The 20,380-nt window shown below is 42.6% G+C and overlaps 1 protein-coding gene across 2 annotated transcripts in view; it reads right to left on the bottom strand.

The window, feature by feature from the left end:
• Positions 1-20,380, bottom strand: part of EPHA3 (EPH receptor A3) — a 544,240-nt gene that overhangs the window by 466,663 nt on the left and 57,197 nt on the right. For both annotated transcript variants that reach the window (XM_089682929.1, XM_089682930.1), the window contains exon 2: positions 597-661. In XM_089682929.1, coding sequence (XP_089539055.1) covers positions 597-661 — 65 coding nt within the window. The remainder of the gene's footprint in view (positions 1-596; positions 662-20,380) is intronic.

Here is a 20,380-nt window from a genome sequence, read left to right as displayed (position 1 = left end):
GTGACAAAAATGCTCAAGCCTGCATGAAATGTAGCTCATGTTCTTTTTTGAGCAACAGCTATTTTGCTACAGGCGATAGAACGCTCAGATGTGGAGTACTGAAAACAATAGGTTTTTGCTTGTTGAGAGGTTTTTGAGTTTCGAGCTACAAAATGCTCAAGTGTGAACAGGGCCTCAATATTTTGGCATAGGACTATTTTTCACAGAAACAGCTGTTGCTTATCTCAGATTTCACTGGGGAGTGCTATGTTTCTGGGTTATATCCAGTCAGCATTTATCAGAATTCTTCCTAACAACGCAAAAAGAGTAATAGGAGAATGAAAACTAGGTTTCCCTTTAAATGGTAAATGGAAGGATGAATAATTTGATATAACGTCATCAAGTATCACTGTGCATGCATGTGTGAGATAAGATGACATCTACAAGGTATTTTAGGAATAAACACAAGCCACCTTTCTCTGTTGAAAATAACATTTTTTGTTTCCATAACCATCCAGGAGAGGCTTAGCGGCAGCGTACCATGAAAAGGAAACAGTCGTTAAATGGCATATTGTTCTGAAACAGCATTTTCCCATTTCACAGTCTGGTAAACTCACCCCATGTGACGGGTAGGAGATCCATCCCAGCTCCCCCTGAATTGCTTTCGAATCCAGCAGATTAACTACAAAAGAAGAGGGAGAATAAAAATAAATAAATAAACAGAATAGGATGTGATATCTGTCTGTGTCCAGTTAACCTTCAAAAGACATGTTTATTTGTCATCCCGTCAAGGATTCCATTTTTTCAGGTGGTCTTGTGGGCCAGAAAGAAACAGACAAGTGACATGGCTAGACTCATTTACTCTGAAACAACAGTATTGCAAAGAGCCCATATGTTTTTAAAACAAACATTCAGCGTGTTTCGAGGAGGAATTCCACTCTAAATTATTAACAGATAAAAAGGGCAAAGTTATTAATTTGATAAGTTTAGCGGTTCTTCGGCCAAGCACACCTTCTACAATGAACTAAGGGTCTGAAAACACGTTTTGATGTCTCGTTCCTTCTTTGACCTAAAATGTTTATCGCCAAGGAGGCTCTGATCGCCCTGCCCAGTAAAATAGTGTGGTTATTTATAATAAGGGAAGGCCGAGAACCTATAACATTGGTCTTGGTTTCTGAACAATTTAGGGATGGGCACAAGAGGTATTTTGGCTTCCCAGGGCTTCAGCCTGGTGGGAGGCACAGAACCTCATGGTACCAACATAGCTTATTTATTATCTTGTGTTTTCATTGATGCTGAATCTGTAAACAACCTAAAGACAAATTATTGTATTTCTTTTAATAGCGCCAACCTTTGCAAATATTTTGTAAACTTCTAGTGAGTAGATACATTATTACAGTACTGCAAGGCTATTTAGGTATACTATGCTTTGTTTTTGTGTAGGGTATATTTTCAGTCTAAGATATCAGAACAAGTTGCATACAGATCCAGATGGTACGTTTGGCACAACTGATATTTAATGGTAACATGAAACTTCACATTTAGATTGCTGGCATGAAAAAAGGTTTGTAGGGCTACACGGAGAGCCATAGGTGTCACAGTCTGGGCACTGTGCTCCCCATCTTGCCCATGGGGCTTGTAGGTAAAAAGCCACAAAATTCTGCCCTGTAGCTAGTAGGGTGGTAATATTATTATGTAAATCCAATAACTAAAATCTCATATAAGCTTTAACATGTTAAAGTGGTATTAAAGCTAAAACCATATTGCAACTTAGTTTTCTTTTTTATGCTTTCTTTCCTCTGTTTTCACTTGATGAGCTGACCAATAACACACCTCCCGTATTAGAATGCCTCCACTATGGATGAAGAAACACAGGGGGCAGAGAATACAGCAGCAATGTTAATCTGGGGGGGGGGGGGGAGTGCAGTATTAGGCCCCATTCACACCTATGCAGTTTGCTTTTTGTCTGTTTTGCAGTGCTTTTCGCAAATCATTTTGCATTTTTCTACACACGTTTTTGACGTGTTTTTGATGCATTTCTGACATGTTTTTACTGTGCTTGGTTCAGCTCTTTTTTTAGTTTGTTAAAGTGGATTTTTTTTCGTTTTTTTTGCTGGGCAGAATAAAAATGCAAAATGCAGCAAAAACGCACTACCATGCATTTCAACGGCTTCTCCACTGAACTCTATTGTAGCAAAAACGTTGCTTTTTGCTTATAAAAAGTCCCTGACCCTTTCCAAAAACACAGCAGCTCAAAAAAGCATAGATATGAACATGCTCCACAGGAAACCATGTTAAATGGACTGTAGTGCGTTTCTGCAAATAGCAAAAAGCACTAAAAACACATTGGTGTGAACGGAGCTTAAGATGTACTAGCAGATTTACATACATTAACACATTGCAGTAAAGCTCCAGCTCACACTGCAGTTATACAAGCAGTTACAGTAACAGTTTTTTTTTCTCTATTGGGATAAAGGTTTTACATGAATAAATAAAAGCTGATCATTGTAAGCACCCCTGTCAGTGTTAAATGGTTTGTCCCATCTCAGTAACTAATACATTCTGCTGGAGAGCTTGCTCTTTTGAAAAACAATAGACAGTGGTCAGATCACCAGGTGAAAATAAAAGAAAGCCTAAGAAAGTGAATGCAGCCATCACATCTATGAATTGCAATGACAAATAAATACCATGTGCCATAAGACACACTTAACATGCACTCACACATAGAATAGCTAGACAACAAATTAACAGCTCATTAGTATTGAGTCCATAAATAAAAACCTTGGAAAAACAGCAACTGGTATTGAAGTAGCAGTAAAGAGCAGGTAGTGGATCTACAATTTAGGAATGGATAAGGACCAAGCCAGTGGTGTGGAATACAGGGACACAGGGATTCTAGATCTGTAGCTGTAGATGATAACAGATCAGGGAGGATCCATAGAACATAGAGAAAACACAATGGCCAAAGCACTGGATCAGTAAAAAGTACACGTTTATTAAACAAAATATCCAAACTTACACTGTACACTTACACATCAGCTTACAGGATGAGGTAAACCACAATGGATCAGCAGCAAACTGTGGGGGACCAGCAATCACTGAGTTGAGTGAAAGCAAGCCAAGCCGCCATACACCATGCCGTTGTTGGTGTTAGAGTGGATTCCCTCTATCTCCGTGCTGTGGACCAACCACAGCAATTAGTGGGCAGCATAAGTAATCTGGGGCCCCTTTGTCAATGTCTGAAACACATATGCTCACCCACTAGCTGGTTGATCCCCGACACGGACTGGTTGGTTCACAGCATGGAGTGACAGAGAGAATCCACTCTAACGCTGACAGCGGCATGGTGGCTCAGCCTGCTCTCACTCAGCTAAGTGATCGCTGGTCCCCCACAGTTTGCGATCGCTGGTCCCCCACAGTTTGCGATCGCTGGTCCCCCACAGTTTGCGATCGCTGGTCCCCCACAGTTTGATGCTGATCCATTGTAGTTTAATTGAACAAACTGAAGTTAGAAGCTGATTAGTTACTATGCACAATGGCACCAGTTTATGTGCGCTCCTATTTTGGTAAATCCTCCCAATAGAGTTTCCCTTTATCTTTCATACTAAATCTCAGATGTGAACCAATCACATAGGAAATAATGAGATTTCTACTGACATGCATTTTCATGCAGCAAAAAATGCAAGAGTTTGCATCAAAACAGAAAAGTGTAAATTGTAAGCATCACACACAATGAAGGATTATCAATAAGAAAAATAGAATAAATTAATCAATAAAACTACAGTAATAAATAATATTCCAGCGATGAATCGAAAGTAATGAAAAAACTGACAGTAACACTTGCTAACACACCATTAAATGTTGAATGTTTTCTGGAAAAACTTGCAAAAGTCAAAATGCTTTTCAATGAGAAGCCTTTTGGTCTCATGTACACTGGAAAATTTTAAAGTTGCTCTTAGGAGCATCTGTAATTTTTATTCTGCCTCTAAACGCCCCTGTATGTTAGCTTATGGGGTTGATTTACTAAAACAGGAGCGTGAAAAATCAGCTTCCTTTTTTTTTTGGTCAAAGCTAAACCACTTGCCTACCAAAAAGGTCTACCAATGGCCAAAAGATGGCTACAGCAAGACTTTCTAGTTCTGGGAGGAAATCCATGGACGGTTTCCCACGTACGCCCCCTGGGACGTGCATCAGGCACTTTCTGTGACTGCTGTGTCCATTGGACACAGCTGATCACAGATCACGGTAAAGGGTCAATCACAGTGGCCCTTTACCATGTGATCAGCTGTGTTCAATCATACCTGGTCACATGTAAACAGACTTGCCGGTTATGGGAATTTCCTTCCATCACACACTGTCTCTGTGTAAGAAAAGGATAGCTGAAAACCGGCCAGTCTGACAGTACATTGCTTACTCTGATAATCAAGTGCCAAGATTATCAGTGCAGCCTCACCAGCGCCAATCACTGCCCAACAGTGCAAATTATCAGTTCCTGTCAGTGTAGTTTATCAGTGCCCATCAGTACCGCCTATCAATGTCCATCAGTGCAGCCTCATCAGTGCCTCCTCATCAGTGTCCATCAGTGCAACTCATTAGTGCCCATAAGTGCTGCCTCATCAGTGCCCATCAGTGGTGCCTCATCAGTGCAGCCTCAGTGCCCATCAGTGCAGTATCACCAGTGCACACCAGTGCAGCCTCACCAGTGCACATCAGCGCAGCGTCTTTAGTGCCCATTGGATCACATCAATGCAGCCTCATCGGTGCCCATCAGTGCAGCCTCATCAGTGCACATCAGTGTAGAAGAAAACATACTTATCTGAAAAGTTTTATAACAGGCACTAACTTTTTTTCAAAATTTTCAGTCTTTTTCCATTTGTTTAGCAAAAAATAAAACACCCCGTGGTGAATAAATACCACCAAAAGAAAGCTCTATTTGTATGAAAAAAGCTAAAAATTACAATTGGGTACAGTGTTGCATGACCAAGCAACTGTCATTCAAAATGTGACAGTTGGATAATAGTGGATAATTGGTCAAGCTAAAGTTAGAAGCTGATTGGCTACCATACACAGCTGCACCACATTTTGCACTCTCCAGTTTTAGTAAATCAAACTCTAGGTGTCCATACACACATAGGTGTTTAGAGGAGTTTAGAGGCAGAAAATGAAAACACCACAGCCAGCGCATAACAAGAGTAGTAGCATTTTGGCAGAAAAAACACTTGAAGGGTGGATACACGTTTAAATGTGCATTAATGCTAGGCATGTTTAGCATTCATTCATTTCATTGACCAAAATATATTATGATTACTATTATTATGACCAAGGAAATGAGTTACACCCAATCACTTGACACTACACGTGTTTACAAGCGTCAATTGTTTTTTTCTGCCAAAACGCCAATGCCAGGAGGAAATGCGTTGAGGAGAGATGGCCAAAGCATCCAGTGTGCATGAGGCCTTACAAAACTTTCCTCTGCTATAATAAATCCCCTCTTTTAAAAAAAGGGTTAAACTGCTGCCCTTGAAATATAGAACTAATATCCTCTACCTGCTGATATCAGCCAGGATTATAAGTGCATTTCTTCATGTTTTTTCAAATGTAATATCCTGAATATACCAACAAATCTTTAGAGCTTTTCACAGATACAACCCATAAAAATAATGATATTGCTTATGGAAGTATTTTACGTCTAACATAACCACTAACAGCACATATCTGAAACAAACGTAGAAATCGATAATGTTGTCGTATCAGTAGCAGTAGGCAGTCAGGACACAACGCCGCAATCAAATGAAGGGAATACACCCAGTGCTTCCTTTGTAGAAAATCAATGGCTCTGTTCTTTTTCATTAGTGGGACATGGAGACGTTGTATACAATCAATATACATCATGAGACAAAATGACAAGGAGGAAGGATGGCTTTACTACTTATCACTGTGCTGACATGCTGTACCTCCTCACATTGGATTTACTGTATGTTATTTGTATTCTTTTTTGCAATCACAACATTTCTCCATTGATCTACTTATTCTGTCAAGGATTCGTTTGACTTTCTTCTTAAGGGCAAAATAAATATTTGCAGATAAAATACACTTGGATACCTATAGAGTCAACATATCTATGTCCATGCAGGTGACCGATGCAAACTTACATTTTTTTCAAATCAATTTTCTGCTTTCCTTGCACTGAAAATGCTGAATATTACATTTCATATACGAAGGGATATTTTTAAACAGTGAATTACCGTAATTTTCTTTGCAGGCTTATACAATTTGGAAAATCTTTCCTCCCTACCTCTTCTTAGTTGGTTGACTCTCAACCTTTTATATGCTTTTAAATATCCAATCTAAATCCTTGGGACTGCTCAATTAAAGACATGCAAAGGATTGGAAACCTTTGCATGTTAGTAACATGTTCAAACTAAGGGCCTGATTTGCTGGTCGTTTTGCAAAAGAATTTTCACTTTGCAAGGGAATTTTCACTTAGATTAAAGGAGAAGTGTGGCCAAAGCTTTTTTGACCCTACTTCTTTTATGGATCACAAGAGTGCAGTTCATTCTGCACTCCTGTGACCAGGGGCGGACTGACCATTTGGAAACTTAGGCACTGCCCGAGGGCCCAGGGTCAGTAGGGGGCCCCATGAGATGCCCCTGGTACCTTTTTCATAGGCTTTTTGAGTTTGGGCAAGGACACAGGGGCCCCATGAGCTCACCAATTTTGACCAATGAGCTCACCAATTTTCCAATGCCTTTGCTGTTGGTGATGCCCTTTTTATCTGCAGAATCTGTCTTGAGCAGATAAATCACGCTAAGAGCAGTAGGTAGTCATTGCATGCAAAACCACATGAAAGCCTACCACAAAAGACAATGAGCATAATACCTGGCAGCGAAAATACAGTTACAACAGTGCCTTTTCCTCCCCATATTCCTCTGGAACATCTGTAGAGAAGACTGTGAAGTGAACGTTGTAAATAAAGTCGTCTCAACCAGGGGCAGACTGACCTTTTGGAAACTCGGGCACTGCCCGAGGGCCCAGGGTCAGTAGGGGGCCCCATGAGATGCCCCTGGTACCATTTTCATAGGCTTTTTTGAGTTTGGGCAAGGACACAGGGGCCCCATGATCCCCTATTGCCCGGGGGCCCCATAAGTTGTCAGTCCGTCCCTGCCTGTGACCCTTTTTCAATCAATAGCAGGCTAAAGTCCATAGTTGGCTGCCGTCACAAAGCCAGTACAGGCTCTGAAAAAGATCCCAACCATATGGTCAGGATCTGACCAGAAGCCTGACTGGCAGCTGGCTCGGCCTCTCAGCATGCAGCTGAGCCAGCAGTTCCCATCCCCTCCAGAACCCAGTGCTCCAGTGAGAGAGCCGGAGACTGACAGTCACTGTCTCTCTGCTCAGAGTGGACGGAAGAACTGAGCGATCAGCATTCTTTCATCGCTCAGTTCTCAGTGCAGCATAGGATCCACCTTGGTGAGTATTTTTGTCCCCCCAAATCCATTCTTCTCTTTTATTGAGATGAAGCTCTGCTGATTTCCATTATCCAATTTAATGCAATTACAAATACCAAGAGGAATTCAACAAAGCTGTTGCACCATTTTTCTGGGGTTAATCCCTCTTGGTAATGTGTTGCACCAAATTCACAAAGCATCTGTGACACTTTTATTTCTAGCCCTTGAGCGCCAAATTCAGGTAGTTCTAAAATGTGCCACTTTTACATTGTGGAACAATAAATGCGCCAAATTCAAAATAAAATACCCAGCTTGTATCTTACGAATGTGGATCTAACTAAGTCCAACTCTCTTTTAGTTAGACAGACCCTGGAGCAGACAAATGTTGCTAAAGCGTCTTACATGAGTTTTAATTGTATTCAAGTGCAAGTTTGAGACAGGTGCATGAATTTGATGCACACTGCACTACTTTTAGAATTCATGCGATACAACTTCATCTGTGGCAGTCTTTATGAATTCCAGGGATTGCTTTTTCATTGAGATCAAGCTCCCAGATCTACATATATGCCAATGCTATTGTCTCAAGGTGGGTGGGCACAAATAGAACTCCAATGTGGGCAGTGACAGAGCCAGGAATTATAGCAGCGAGTTCTATGTCCCCGTCAAATATCAAAGTGGCAAGCAGGTGACTTAACCTAGGAAATGCAACCAAAAAGTGAAATAGATTTGCTCATCACTGTCTAAAGGTCTTGTCATTTAAGTTACTGCCACATTAAAAGAGTCATCCACCCAAAATTATATTTGCAAGGCAAACGAATCAGGTAATTGTGATTTGTCTTTCACTCATCTGAACAAATGATTTCAGGCTTGTCCAGTCTTCAGAGAATCATAAAGTTCATGAACCACAATGCCTGAAAGTGTGGATTGTATGATTGAAAACAGATCAGATAAAACTGCATATACATAGTGAAATAAGTAAAAAAAAAAATAAGGGAATCTTTCCTTGTTCTTTTTTTTTTTTTTTTTTTTTTTCCAAGAAATTTTATTGAGATATGAAAGGCATAACAAGTCATAAACAAATACGGAACGCAGTCCGCGCGAGTCTTTAAGCATGTTCTCCCGTAACGCAGACGGGTTCAGGACATAGAAGTAAATCGTAGCTCAACCTGAAATACAGTCCTAAGGGGAAGGCACCGTATATACCCATAGCAATGATGTTAGCAGTAAGTAATTTATAGAAATACGGGGTACAATAGTCCTAGTGTAGGGAGATCTAAAGAAACAGGACAGTGAGGTATATAGCAATAGTCGTGTCAACTCAAGGCATATATGTCTTAGGATTCCGTACTTGAACATTATAGATTAGATTGGAGGAGTATTGTTACACCTGTGTGTCTGTAAGTACTCTGTACCTTATGAAAAATATAGTTAGTTAGAATATGGTAAAGAGGTGAAAAAGAGAGAAAGAAGAGATGGGAATGAAATGAGCAAGGGAATGGAGGAAGAGTATGAGAAAAAATATCATAGTGGGGCGAGGAGGGACGTAGGGGACGAATACAGATGAAGAGAGAGAGAGAGAGAGGTAGAGAGAGGTAGAGAGAGAGAAAGAAAAAAAAAAAAAAAAAAAAAAGGGGGGGGGGGGGAAGAGGGGGGGGGGGAGGTGAATGGGGGAAGGATGAGGTATATAACTAAATAGGCATAACCAAACCAGTCATATCAGTTAGCAGCTTCCAGGCTGAGACAGATTCAATCATTACTTAGAAATACAATTTCGTTAAAGTCCCGTAATGGAACTATTCCTGAAGTGAACGTTCTAGGGGTTTCCGTGTCACCAAACCTCCTCTCGCTCATTCCTTCATTAGACAATGATAAGTATCGGTAGTTTGGAAATGATTCCAACACGCCCAAGTCTTCCTGAATCTCTCGGGGTGTTCTTTTGCCACTGAAATCAGCTCCTCCATCTCTGCGATCCTGATGATCCTAAGAATCCACTCTCGCACGGTGGGAACGTATTCCGATCGCCAATGGACCGGAATACACTGTCTTGCCGCATTTATCATGTGTAAAGCAAGCGACCTACGATAAGTCCGCACAGAAAGTGAGGAATGATGAAGTAGACATTGTGCTGGGGTAAAGTCTAGGGTGTATGTAGTTACTTGAGTGATTATGTCCAAAACTTTTCTCCAGAAGGGTTGCAGCCGCGGGCAGTCCCACCAGATATGTAGAAGAGTACCTGTTGCCCGGGAACATCTCCAGCATAGATCTGAGGCGTTAGGATCAAATTTACTAACCCAAGACGGAACTCTGTACCATCTGGAAAATAATTTATAATTGCCTTCTTGTGTAGAGACACAAATGGAGCCTTTATGCATATGGTCGTAAATGTGGTCCCAGTCCTCTGGTGAGATTTGAAGTTGTAGGTCACGTTGCCAGGCTGAACAGGTCTTCCGCGAATGAGATGTGTTAGTACTTTCAAGATAGGAATAGAGCTTAGATATAACATGCTGCTGGGGGATGTCCGTAAAGCAGAGCTTCTCAAATGCAGTAAGCGGTCTTGAATAGTCTTTTAGATGTGGGGAGTTACGTAAGAAATGGTGTATTTGTCTATACATCCATGGTGTTAGTGTAATGGATGGCCACGTCTTTGCAATGTCTTCTGTAGATAAGAGGCTAGAATCTTTGAAGAATTGACCCACTGTAAGACTCTCATCACGGCCATACCCAGCGAGAAAGGTCGGAGAAATCCCTGGAATAAAGTCCGGATTCAATTTGATCGGAGTAAGAGGGCTCGGAAAGGAAGATAGTTCTTTTTTCTGGAACAACTGAGCACTACAGCATAGAGTGGGACCTATAAGTGGGTGTTCTCGAAACTCGGAAGGGACGTGAGAGGTTTTCAGCCACGGGGAGGTGGAGAGTGGTATCTTTGAGAAATCAGCCTCTACACCAACCCACACCTTACGAGTGTGGTTTGTTGTCCAGTCCACTATTCTGGCTAGGTGACAGGACCTGTAATAACGGTGAATATCCGGAAGTCCTATACCTCCACTCCTCTTGGGCAAGGTGAGTTGGGCAAAGCTAATTCTTGGGCGTTTATTATACCAAAGAAAGGAGGTACAGAGCGTTCTATAGGATTTGAAGAATGAGTTTGGTAATTGGATTGGTATTGTCTGCAAAAGATATAATATTCTGGGGAGCACGTTCATCTTTAGTATAGCTGCCCTACCAAACCAAGAAAACCAGGGTTTATTCCATGTCTGTAGGTCTTTGGAGATGTCACGTAAGAGGGGTAGAAATTTTTTTGTATATAATTCCGAAAGATGTGTTGGTAATTGGATTCCTAAATAAGTGATAGCTTCACGTTGCCAAGTAAAAGGAAAATTTGATGTCGCTTGTTTCAACACATCCGGAGTTAATGATACATTAAGTGCTTGAGATTTAGAAAAATTGATTTTAAAGTTAGCCAAGTACTGAAATAGTTTGAAATCTTGTAGCAAGTTTGGCAACGTGATATGCGGGTCTGTTAGGAAAAGAAGTATGTCATCAGCAAAGGCTGCCACTTTATGTAGTTTGTCATTGATCAAAATCCCCTTGATGTTAGCATTATCCTTAATGCAATTCAATAAAGGTTCCAATGTAAGGATAAATAAGAGGGGTGACAAGGGGCATCCCTGTCTAGTCCCGTTGCCAATTGAGAAGGAGTCCGAAAGGTGACCATTAACGCGCACTCGCGCTGTGGGGGCTATATATAGAGACATAATAAAAGTCAAAAAGCGCAAAGGTAGTCCTAGTCCAATCAAAACTGCCTCCAGGTAATCCCATGCTAGTCTGTCAAACGCCTTTTCGGCATCTAAAGAGAGAAAAAATCCAGGTTGTCGCTTTTGAAGTAGCCAGTGATGTATATTAATGGCCCTAATTGTGTTATCTCTGGCCTCTCTGCCCGGAACAAAGCCCACCTGGTCCGGAGATATGATGGAGTCTATAACAGGTAGTAAGCGGTTAGCCAGAATTTTAGCAAAGATCTTTAGATCAACATTTAATAGCGAAATCGGACGATAATTCACTGTAGAAGTTTGGTCTTTATTCTCTTTGGGTATAACCGTAATGTGAGCCTCCGAAAGATGACTCATAGATTGTCCTGGCGTGTCTAATGTGTTGAAGGCCTGTAGAAATGGAAGCGCTAAAATGTCAAGAAAAGATTTGTAGTAAGAGTTGATAAAGCCATCGGGTCCTGGGCTTTTACCAGGTTTCAACTGTGTAATAGCCTGTTGTAGTTCCTGTAGCGTCAAAGCTCCCTCCAATTCTTTCGCTTGTGTCCTTGAAACTGGTTTGGGGAGATATTGCGTGAGGAAGGCCTTTATAATAGTCTTACGTGGCCTAATGTCACCTGTTGGTTTGGGCTGTAAAGGTAGGTTGTATAGGTTAGAGTAAAACTCTTCAAATTCCGCCGCGATTTCCGACGATGTTTTCAGTAGGCGTCCATGCTTGGAATGGAGCTGATAAATGTGTCGAGCTGCCTTTTTAGATTGTAGCGCCCGAGCAAGAAATTTGCCACTCTTATTGCCATGTTCATAGAAAAGCTTCTGTTGTAGAGTAAAATTACGTTTAGTTTTCTTCTCTACGACATCGCGGAGTTGTTGTCGTGCTCGATCTAGTTCAGTAGCCGATCTTAAGGCTATAGATCGTTTATGTGCGCACTCAAGTGAGCGAACTTTTTGCAATAAAGAAGAAAATGATGCTTGAGCCCGACGTTTTCGCGCAGCTGAGATTGACATTATAAGTCCACGTATTACACATTTGTGTGCTTCCCACCGTACGAGAGGGGTCGTTTCCAAGGATGTATTTTCTCGAAAGTAGTTTGTCAAAGAATCACGGATCTGGAGGGTAACTGAGGAATCCGTAAGGAGAAATGGATCCAGTCTCCATATTTTGGATATGCCTGGTGTATCCAGGAATAGCAACGTTATCATAATCGGGTGGTGATCTGAGAGGATCTTTGGTTCGATCGAGGCAGACTGCAAGGTATTTAAATCGTTTTGCGAGAGAAAGAAGTAGTCGATTCTAGAGTGGCGTTTGTGAGGAGCAGAATAAAAGGTATAATCTCTGTCCGAAGGGTGAAGGGTACGCCATGTATCATGAAGGAGAAGGTCTTTCAATTCAAGTTTGATTTGTTTGAGTGCTTGGAACGGTATGGAGGAAAACCCCGAGGACGTATCTTCCAGTGGGTTCAGAGCCACATTAAAATCGCCTCCCAGAATCAGGATACCCGATTGAAATGTAGCAAGTAACTTGGTGATTTTACGAAAAAAGCTTACTTGTGCAGTATTAGGACTATAAACATTGACTAGGGTAAGCGGTTTATTAAAGAGGGTGCCTTTGAGAAAAAGGAACCTGCCCTCGGGATCTTCAAGAGACTCAGCAAGTTCAAACGGGAGCGTTTTAGAAAGCAAAATGGATACCCCCTTAGCTTTTACTTCCGCATTAACTGAGTGAAATGCCGTGGGGTAGTTAACATTAGAGAATTTAGGGACTTGGTCTGCTCGAAAATGAGTTTCTTGGACAAAGATCACATCTGCACGTAGGCTCTTCATATAAGTGAGTAGTTGCGAGCGTTTTTCAGGCACATTTAGGCCCCTTGCGTTGAGAGAGGCCACGGAAAGTGTGCGAAATGACTGTTTAGATGCGTGTTTATTAGCCATTATGAAATCTACATGAACTGGTTGCTGGAGGGCTATAAGTGTACTCAATACGTATCGCTGAGGCAGGGAGAGGAAGGGGAAGGCGAAGAGAGAAAGAGAGAGAGAGAGAGAGAGAGAAAAAAAAAAAAAAAAAAAAAAAAAAAAAAGGGGGGGGGGGGGACGACGACAACAAGGGGGTATCAGAAGAAAAAAGATTAATATAGAGTTTCTAAACTGTTGGAATAGAAACTAAATTATAAAGGAACAGAGTCAAAAAATTAGGTAGAAAAAAAGATAGAAGTGTCAGGTGTGTTTCATATATGTCCGTATGTATGTATTAATCTATGTTCCTTCAACTTCCTTTAAAACTCGACTCCAGAGGCAGAATAGTCCAGCTATTCTATCTCATAGTAAAGCTCCTATGGAATGGTTGTTTGCAAGACGTTGTGTGAGAATCTCGAATAAACTGTCGGAGAGGTGTCAAACCCAGAAACGGCCGTATTAAGAATATACAGTATAGTTCTAAAGAGGCCTAACTCTCCTGAATAAAAGTTGTAGAGGGGGAGTGATCCAATATGATGTGTCCTTGACACATATACGTAGGTGGGAAGTAGCTGACTTGTATCGAGAGATAAGTGGAGTGTAACAGGGGAGGGATGTATGCTAAAAGTATTATATGCAACATCATGATAAACTCAAGGTTGTAGGTAGTCACTTGGACCCTATCAAGGCTCCTAAACAGTGATGTGCAACAATAGGTGTAAAAGTGAATGTATGCCAAAGGAGAAGACCCAATATTTAAAACTGTATGACATAACTTGGACAGTCATTGGAAATACGTTATGCAATTGAGCGTAACCTATTTTACCATATACATATTATGTTATCACGAGTCATATACAATGCAATCTGTGACCTGTCATTTCCTAAAAGATACTTTAAATCGTACCACATAAACACTCGAGTCACTTGAAAAGGGTCTGCATAGGTCATATCAATTTCGGATAAAGATAGCTACTGTACATGAAAAAGTGCATGGCAGGAGCAACATAATCCCATATGCCGAAACTGAGATGTAAGCCAAGGGCCAAATATCTCCTGAAACCGTTTTCCAAAGATAATGTAAGTAATAATCCCAACTGAGGGATTCTAAGTAGTGTTAAACACCCCATCGCCTACAAAACAAAGATAGGTTGCTGGGGAAGAAGCATCTACAATCTGTGGCCCAACAAGTCTGCGACAAAGTAGAGCAGCTAAATGTATAGGGCCAAATTGCACCCATCCACGGAGTGAACTATACATGTGAAAATCATATAGTATGGACTCATACTCCAAATCAAAAATACCACAGTACTCACATCTAGATAGGAGGTATGTAACATATCATAAACTGAATTGCAGATAGAGGTATCCCAAGAGTTTTGTAAGACCAGCATAATGTAAGGAGAGCAAATAAATAATGCGAATAGACTATTAATATGATATTAGCATTGATCTAATTAAGAGACAAGGGTCAGAGGCAAGCACGTACAGCAGTACACCAAGATGGTACGAAATCCCATGAATCCAGATTATGGTAGTATTGTTTAGGATGCTTCAGGAGAGATAAACACATCTCGGTACACCACTGATCCGCACAAGCCCCCATCCCCCGTCCCACCAAAGATGGTATGCACAAGCGTATAGGCTAGTCCCGAGGCAATTCAAGGCGTATGGAGAATTTATCTGCAAGATCAAGACAAATAGCTTTTCAGAACCATAGTATTGCGCACTAGCCAAGCAAAAAAGAGCCCTTCAATACCAGCAGGTACACAACCAATAGCTCCACAGATCCCAACATCTCTCTTTCATAACACAAATAAGGATACCTCAGCCCTTACATGCCTACAAAACGAATATATATGATCGATACATATTACATATATGAAGCTTGGCAATGTGAAGCGATACACATACCCTTGAGAAGTACAGGTGATGTTAGTTATGTCACATAAAGGAACCGTGGATAAAAAATAACAAAACCTACTCGATTCACTAGTAAAGCAGCCTCAGACTGTGGGGGTGTTTATACTCATGAGCATGAATATCAGAAAACGGGAAAAGGTCATTCATGACGCGCCTTACGGTGTGCAGGCGATGCAGGTAAACTGTCATCATTAATAAGCCTTCTTCGTACCGGGGAAGTTGAAGCTGGGTGTGAAGATTTGCGTCGTCTTTCTCCAGATAAGTGGCCAGCAGACTGTGCTTCCATGGGGCTGTCATCTAGCTGCAATTGTAAAGAAGAAGCACTGGACCAGTTAGGTATATCCGGTAAAGGGATATTCAAGGTTTCACAGAATGGTGCAAGGTCTTCCGGAAATCTCATGAGAGCTGATCTCCCCATATGTGTTGCAGCAAGACCAAACGGGAACTTCCAACGGTAGGCGATACCGTTAGAGCGAAGTAAATCTAGTAAGGGGCGCAGGTCTTTCCTACGTTGCAGAGTGAGATGGGAGAGATCCTGAAATAATTTAATTTCCGTTTCCTGGTAAAACAAGCGCTGTTTGTCCCGAGCTCTACGTAATATTTCCTCTTTAAGTCGGAAGTCGACTAGGCAGCAAACTATATCTCTCGGTGGGTCCGTGTCTCTGCCTTTGGGACGTAGGGCCCTATGGAGACGTTCGATCTCAATAGGAGATTCATGCGGTCTTTCCAAAAGATCATTAAAGATGGTTAAAAGAACTTGGGCGAGCTGCCCAGACTCTATTGCTTCCGGTACACCGCGCACCCGCAAGTTATGTCGTCTTCCCCTATTATCCAAGTCCTCAATATGACGATCGAGCTCTCTTAGGTGCATTGAGTGCGTGTCAACCTGCTTGCGCACCTCATGAATAGCAAGGCCTTGCATACTAACTTTATCCTCCACTGCGTCCAGCCTATGCGCCACTGCCTGCAGGTCAATATGTAGCTCAGCTATTGCCGCTGAAAGAGTCCCTTTAATATCTGATGCAACCGCTTTCAAATCCCCGATGGTGAGAGGGGGAGGTTCGACATGTCCAGGTATGGCCGCTGTTGTGGCAACTGTTGTCAAACTAATAGACTGTGATGGAATCTCCTTTGTAGGCGAATGTAATGGTGATGCAATAGAAGAGGATTCTGCGTGATCCGGAGTGTGAGACCGGAATAGCTCTGGGATACTGCGATTAGCAGGACCACCTGTACGGCGAGGGGATCTGGAGCGAGGAGTAGTAGCTTTCTTGTCTGCCTTCCCCATGTTTGCGTCGCCTCTCTGTGAAGATTGCGTAGCCCCACCTACGTGTGTCAAGGCTCACGGTATTATATTGCCATTTTCTTTGGGGTCAAGCTGGATCCCCCAGAACAGATATGTGAAAATGAGAATAGGTAGTTTACAACAGGCCCAGAATTGCACTATATGCCTCAGCGTGCAGGAAAGGATAAGCGAAACAGGGGGGGTCAATGGTTTCTGCTGTGCGGGCGTACGGATACAGGGATTACCACAGCCTTCCCCTTATATGAATCTGTATGGGACGTCTGCTATAGGCCTATCCTCAGCACAGCTACCTGTTGTAAAGGCTGTAGCAAGGCCTCAACAATATGCCGATATTTCCTGGGTTTGTGTGGGGGGTGACCCAATGGATCGGGAAGTGCTGGCAGTTCTCTGTGGGAGAAGGAATGTACTCGTGGATAATATGTCTCCCTGGACTGAAAATGCACTCAGCCTGTACCCTGATGGAAGAGGTCCTGGGCTCACTAGGCCTCACTACTCCACACCGCCCCTGTTTCACATATGGGGGGAGGGAGGGTGACACTTATATTCCTGTCGTCCCGTCTGGAACGGAGGGACGACAGGCAGATCGTTCACTGAACGAGTGGGAGGGGGGGCGACCAGTCCTCCCCCTTCCCACCTCTGCCCCGCGTGCTCTGTCACCACCGATCGGCCCGATGTGAGCCGGAGGACTCCGCGGCTCCACCCGGCCGCAACAAGGCCACACCCGGTCACTGCCTCCGAGTGGCGCCAACAGCGCCCGAAGCTGCCCAGCAGGGAAGTCGAGGGAACGGGTGAGTCACGCACTCACTCCCGCCCTCTGACGTATGGTGGATGCCGGTGAACTCCGCGGCTCCACCCGGCCGCAACAAGGCCGCACCTGGTCACCGCCGCCGAGTGGCGCCAACAGCGCCCGAAGCTGCCCAGCAGGGATGTCGCGGGGACGGGTGAGTCTCACACTCACTCCCGCCCTCTGATGTATGGTGGATGCCGGTGGATGAGGAGATGAGCCGTCGGAGCTCCAGTTCAGGCGACTGGTCCGATCGCCATCTTGGACACGCCCCCCCCTTGTTCTTATTTAATTACTACTACCCTAGGAAATGTTTTGTGGGCATGACGTGTGTGTTTGATTAGTGGCTGTAATTTTTAATTCCATGCGTACACTTCAAATATCAAGTCACTAATAAGGATATACAGTACAATATATGTACTCACTACAAGCTCAGCACTTAGACCAGGAATCTTCATTTCCTACTATGGGGTGACAATTGTCTACCAATTGAGTTCCTGCATTGTCACTCAGGAACGCCCCCTTCACTTGCTACATCCGACTCTGCTCTCCAAGCTTCATTTTTGATGCACAGGCACATCCTGGACTCTACTTCCTTATCCTATAGGCATAGATTGCTGCTGGATGGCTGGATATCCCACCTGGATCTAATTACCACACGATGAGTCTTTTTAACCATTTATCTTGTAAGTGCAAATTTTCCATTGTTTACTGAATAAATTGTCAATACTGCACTTAGAGGCGCCTTCCTCTCGTTTTCTTGTTATTGCATTAGATCCTTGCTTCCACTCTAAGAAGTGCTGCCTCAGTGTTACTGCTCCCATCCATCCCTGATATCCATCTGGCACCTTTATCTTACAGCTACAGAGGTTGGGCTCCAACAAGCGCGCCCTATATAATATTCATTTTCTGGAGAGTACAAGTGTGTTACCCAGAAACATTGAGGTTGATTTGCCTTTAGTAAATCAACCTCATTGTGCAGACATGGTTCACCACTATCACTATCAGGAAGCCAGTCCACGGCAGCTATATGCAACTCATGCTTGAAGAAGTGGCTGTGATCTGCTGAGAGTGCATGAAAATGGATGTGCATAGAAGGTCTTCAGAGGCCCCAGAAAGTCTCCATGCCCGCTGTCAAGATAAAGAGAGCCAAAGGAGGCATACAGACTGGCAGCATGCCAACATGAAAACAGCAAACACAGAGGACACTCTTCAGCTATCGTAATCCTCACTGCCATTCACTGTGACATATTACTGCCAATTATGCCCCCATTAACCATCTTCCTTTCCTGTATGCACTAAAAAGCTCTGATATCTATACTGGATTCCAAAATAAAAGCAGGGACAGATATGACTGACTTTTGCAATACAAGGAAAATATTATTGGTTGATGTGCATGGGGGTGAGGGGATGATACCTGTGCTTCTTTGTTGAGAAAGTTCAAAATAGGTTCCAAAGCTACCATGAAGAAAAATCCCACCAACCCTCCTTGGCATCCCATGCTAAAATATGTTTAAGTGAGCCCAATAACAAAAGGAGCCTTTGGGACTGTCAGGGAGGCTGTACTCTGGTGCTCTGTCAGCTAGGTTGTACGGAGCTCTTTGATTTCAAATGGCAGCTCTGGCCTTAGGTCCTAACATGACAACTGCCCAAGTATTTTTTCTTCTATCTTGCCCAACCGCTGCCTCTCCCACAAGTAGCATAGAGCCGAGGAAGAGTTTTTGAGGACATTCATTCACATATAGAGAAATGTGGGAGGTTGTGATGCCAGAACCCAGGGCACTCACCAGGAGAATAGTAAATACAACATTGTGTTGTACAATTCAATGAGGAAAAAGGAAATTGTGCTAGAGGTGGTTTTGTCAGAGGGGTGGGGGGATTGTAATAGGGGAGGGAGTCATTTTTGCTTGGGAGTAACTCTGTGCATTTATTATGCTTGCGTTTTTCTCTCTGTGCATTGTGAATACCTCACCCTAGCTCTTTTTGCATCATGCACTCTTGACTTAGAGAAGAATAGACTCGGGTTTTAATCAGCTAGACCCCTTTAAGCCCCTTTCACTTTTAGAGCAATATGGCCACATCAACCATCAGCCACAGAATGGTATGCATGCCACATCATTCCTCTCCTCAGAATGCCTAAGGGTGCCCCAATCTTTCACAATCCTCTTCTATTTTGTATTGCCAGGTAGCCATGTTAGGGATGGCTCCAGCAGAATCCCAGGTGCTACCCTAATGGGACACTGTTGGAGCCAACCACTAATGTGCTGCAATTAACTCTCAGGCTGAACTTCTTGGGCACTGGTCAGCCATATTTTAATTTTTGATTATTTTCTGGCTGTGGCTACAAATAATAATGTGATTTTGTGGGTGTGGTTAAAAGTGAACAAAGTCATTAGGGTGTCCCCAGATGTATTTTGAAAATCTGGTAACTTTAGTATAAGAAAAAAAAAAAAGATGGGCTACAGAAATACAACAGTAAAGAATTGTACAGCTATTCGTTTCAGAGATCTACTACACACACTGTAGCCATTGTTTGCAAAGTGTATCTAGTAAAGCAAAATATGATTTCTATATAAATGTAAATGGTTTGTACTTGGCAGCTTTACACATAAAAGCCTGTGCCAAAACTAAGTGTTGTTTGGTACATAAAATGTGGAGAGTAATATTAATGCAAGAAAAATAAATCCTAACAAAACATTATTTTGGCAACTTAATCTCTATGTCATTGATTTGAATTTTGAATGCACATTAATGTCTTTTGCTGCAAAAGCGATCCCTATCCTGTCATAAGTTGGACTGGAACATTGTACTTCCATAACATTTCTGGCTAATGTGAATTTACCTGGTCTGGCCAAGTGCAACTTATACATGGAAAGTGTCTTTGTTGTCACAGTGATTGAAAAAAAAAAAGAATTACAGTATTTTCTGGCGTATAAGACTACCTTTTATACTTAAAAATATACCCCAAAAATTGGGGGTCATCTTATACGCGGGGTATAAAATGTGAACCTTGAATTTGTTTGGGTCAAGCTGGCTGGATGTGTGGTAATACTGTACATACAGTATATTGTGCTGAGCCAAGCTGGCTCAAAACAAATGTCCCTATGACAGATTAATCTGTCAGCCCGCTGGATGTGCGGTATATACAGTATACTGCGCTGAGCCAAGTGGTTTCAAAACGTACCGGTACGTCCCTACGGTAATCAGCCCGCTGGATGCGTGT

This window comes from Staurois parvus, unplaced genomic scaffold (assembly GCF_062004578.1).
Source record: "Staurois parvus isolate SC_StPar_1 unplaced genomic scaffold, SC_StPar_1.0 ptg000299l, whole genome shotgun sequence".
NCBI classification, from domain to species: domain Eukaryota; kingdom Metazoa; phylum Chordata; class Amphibia; order Anura; family Ranidae; genus Staurois; species Staurois parvus.
Note: the sequence above shows the minus strand (reverse complement) of the source record. Positions and strands in the feature narration are given on the sequence as shown.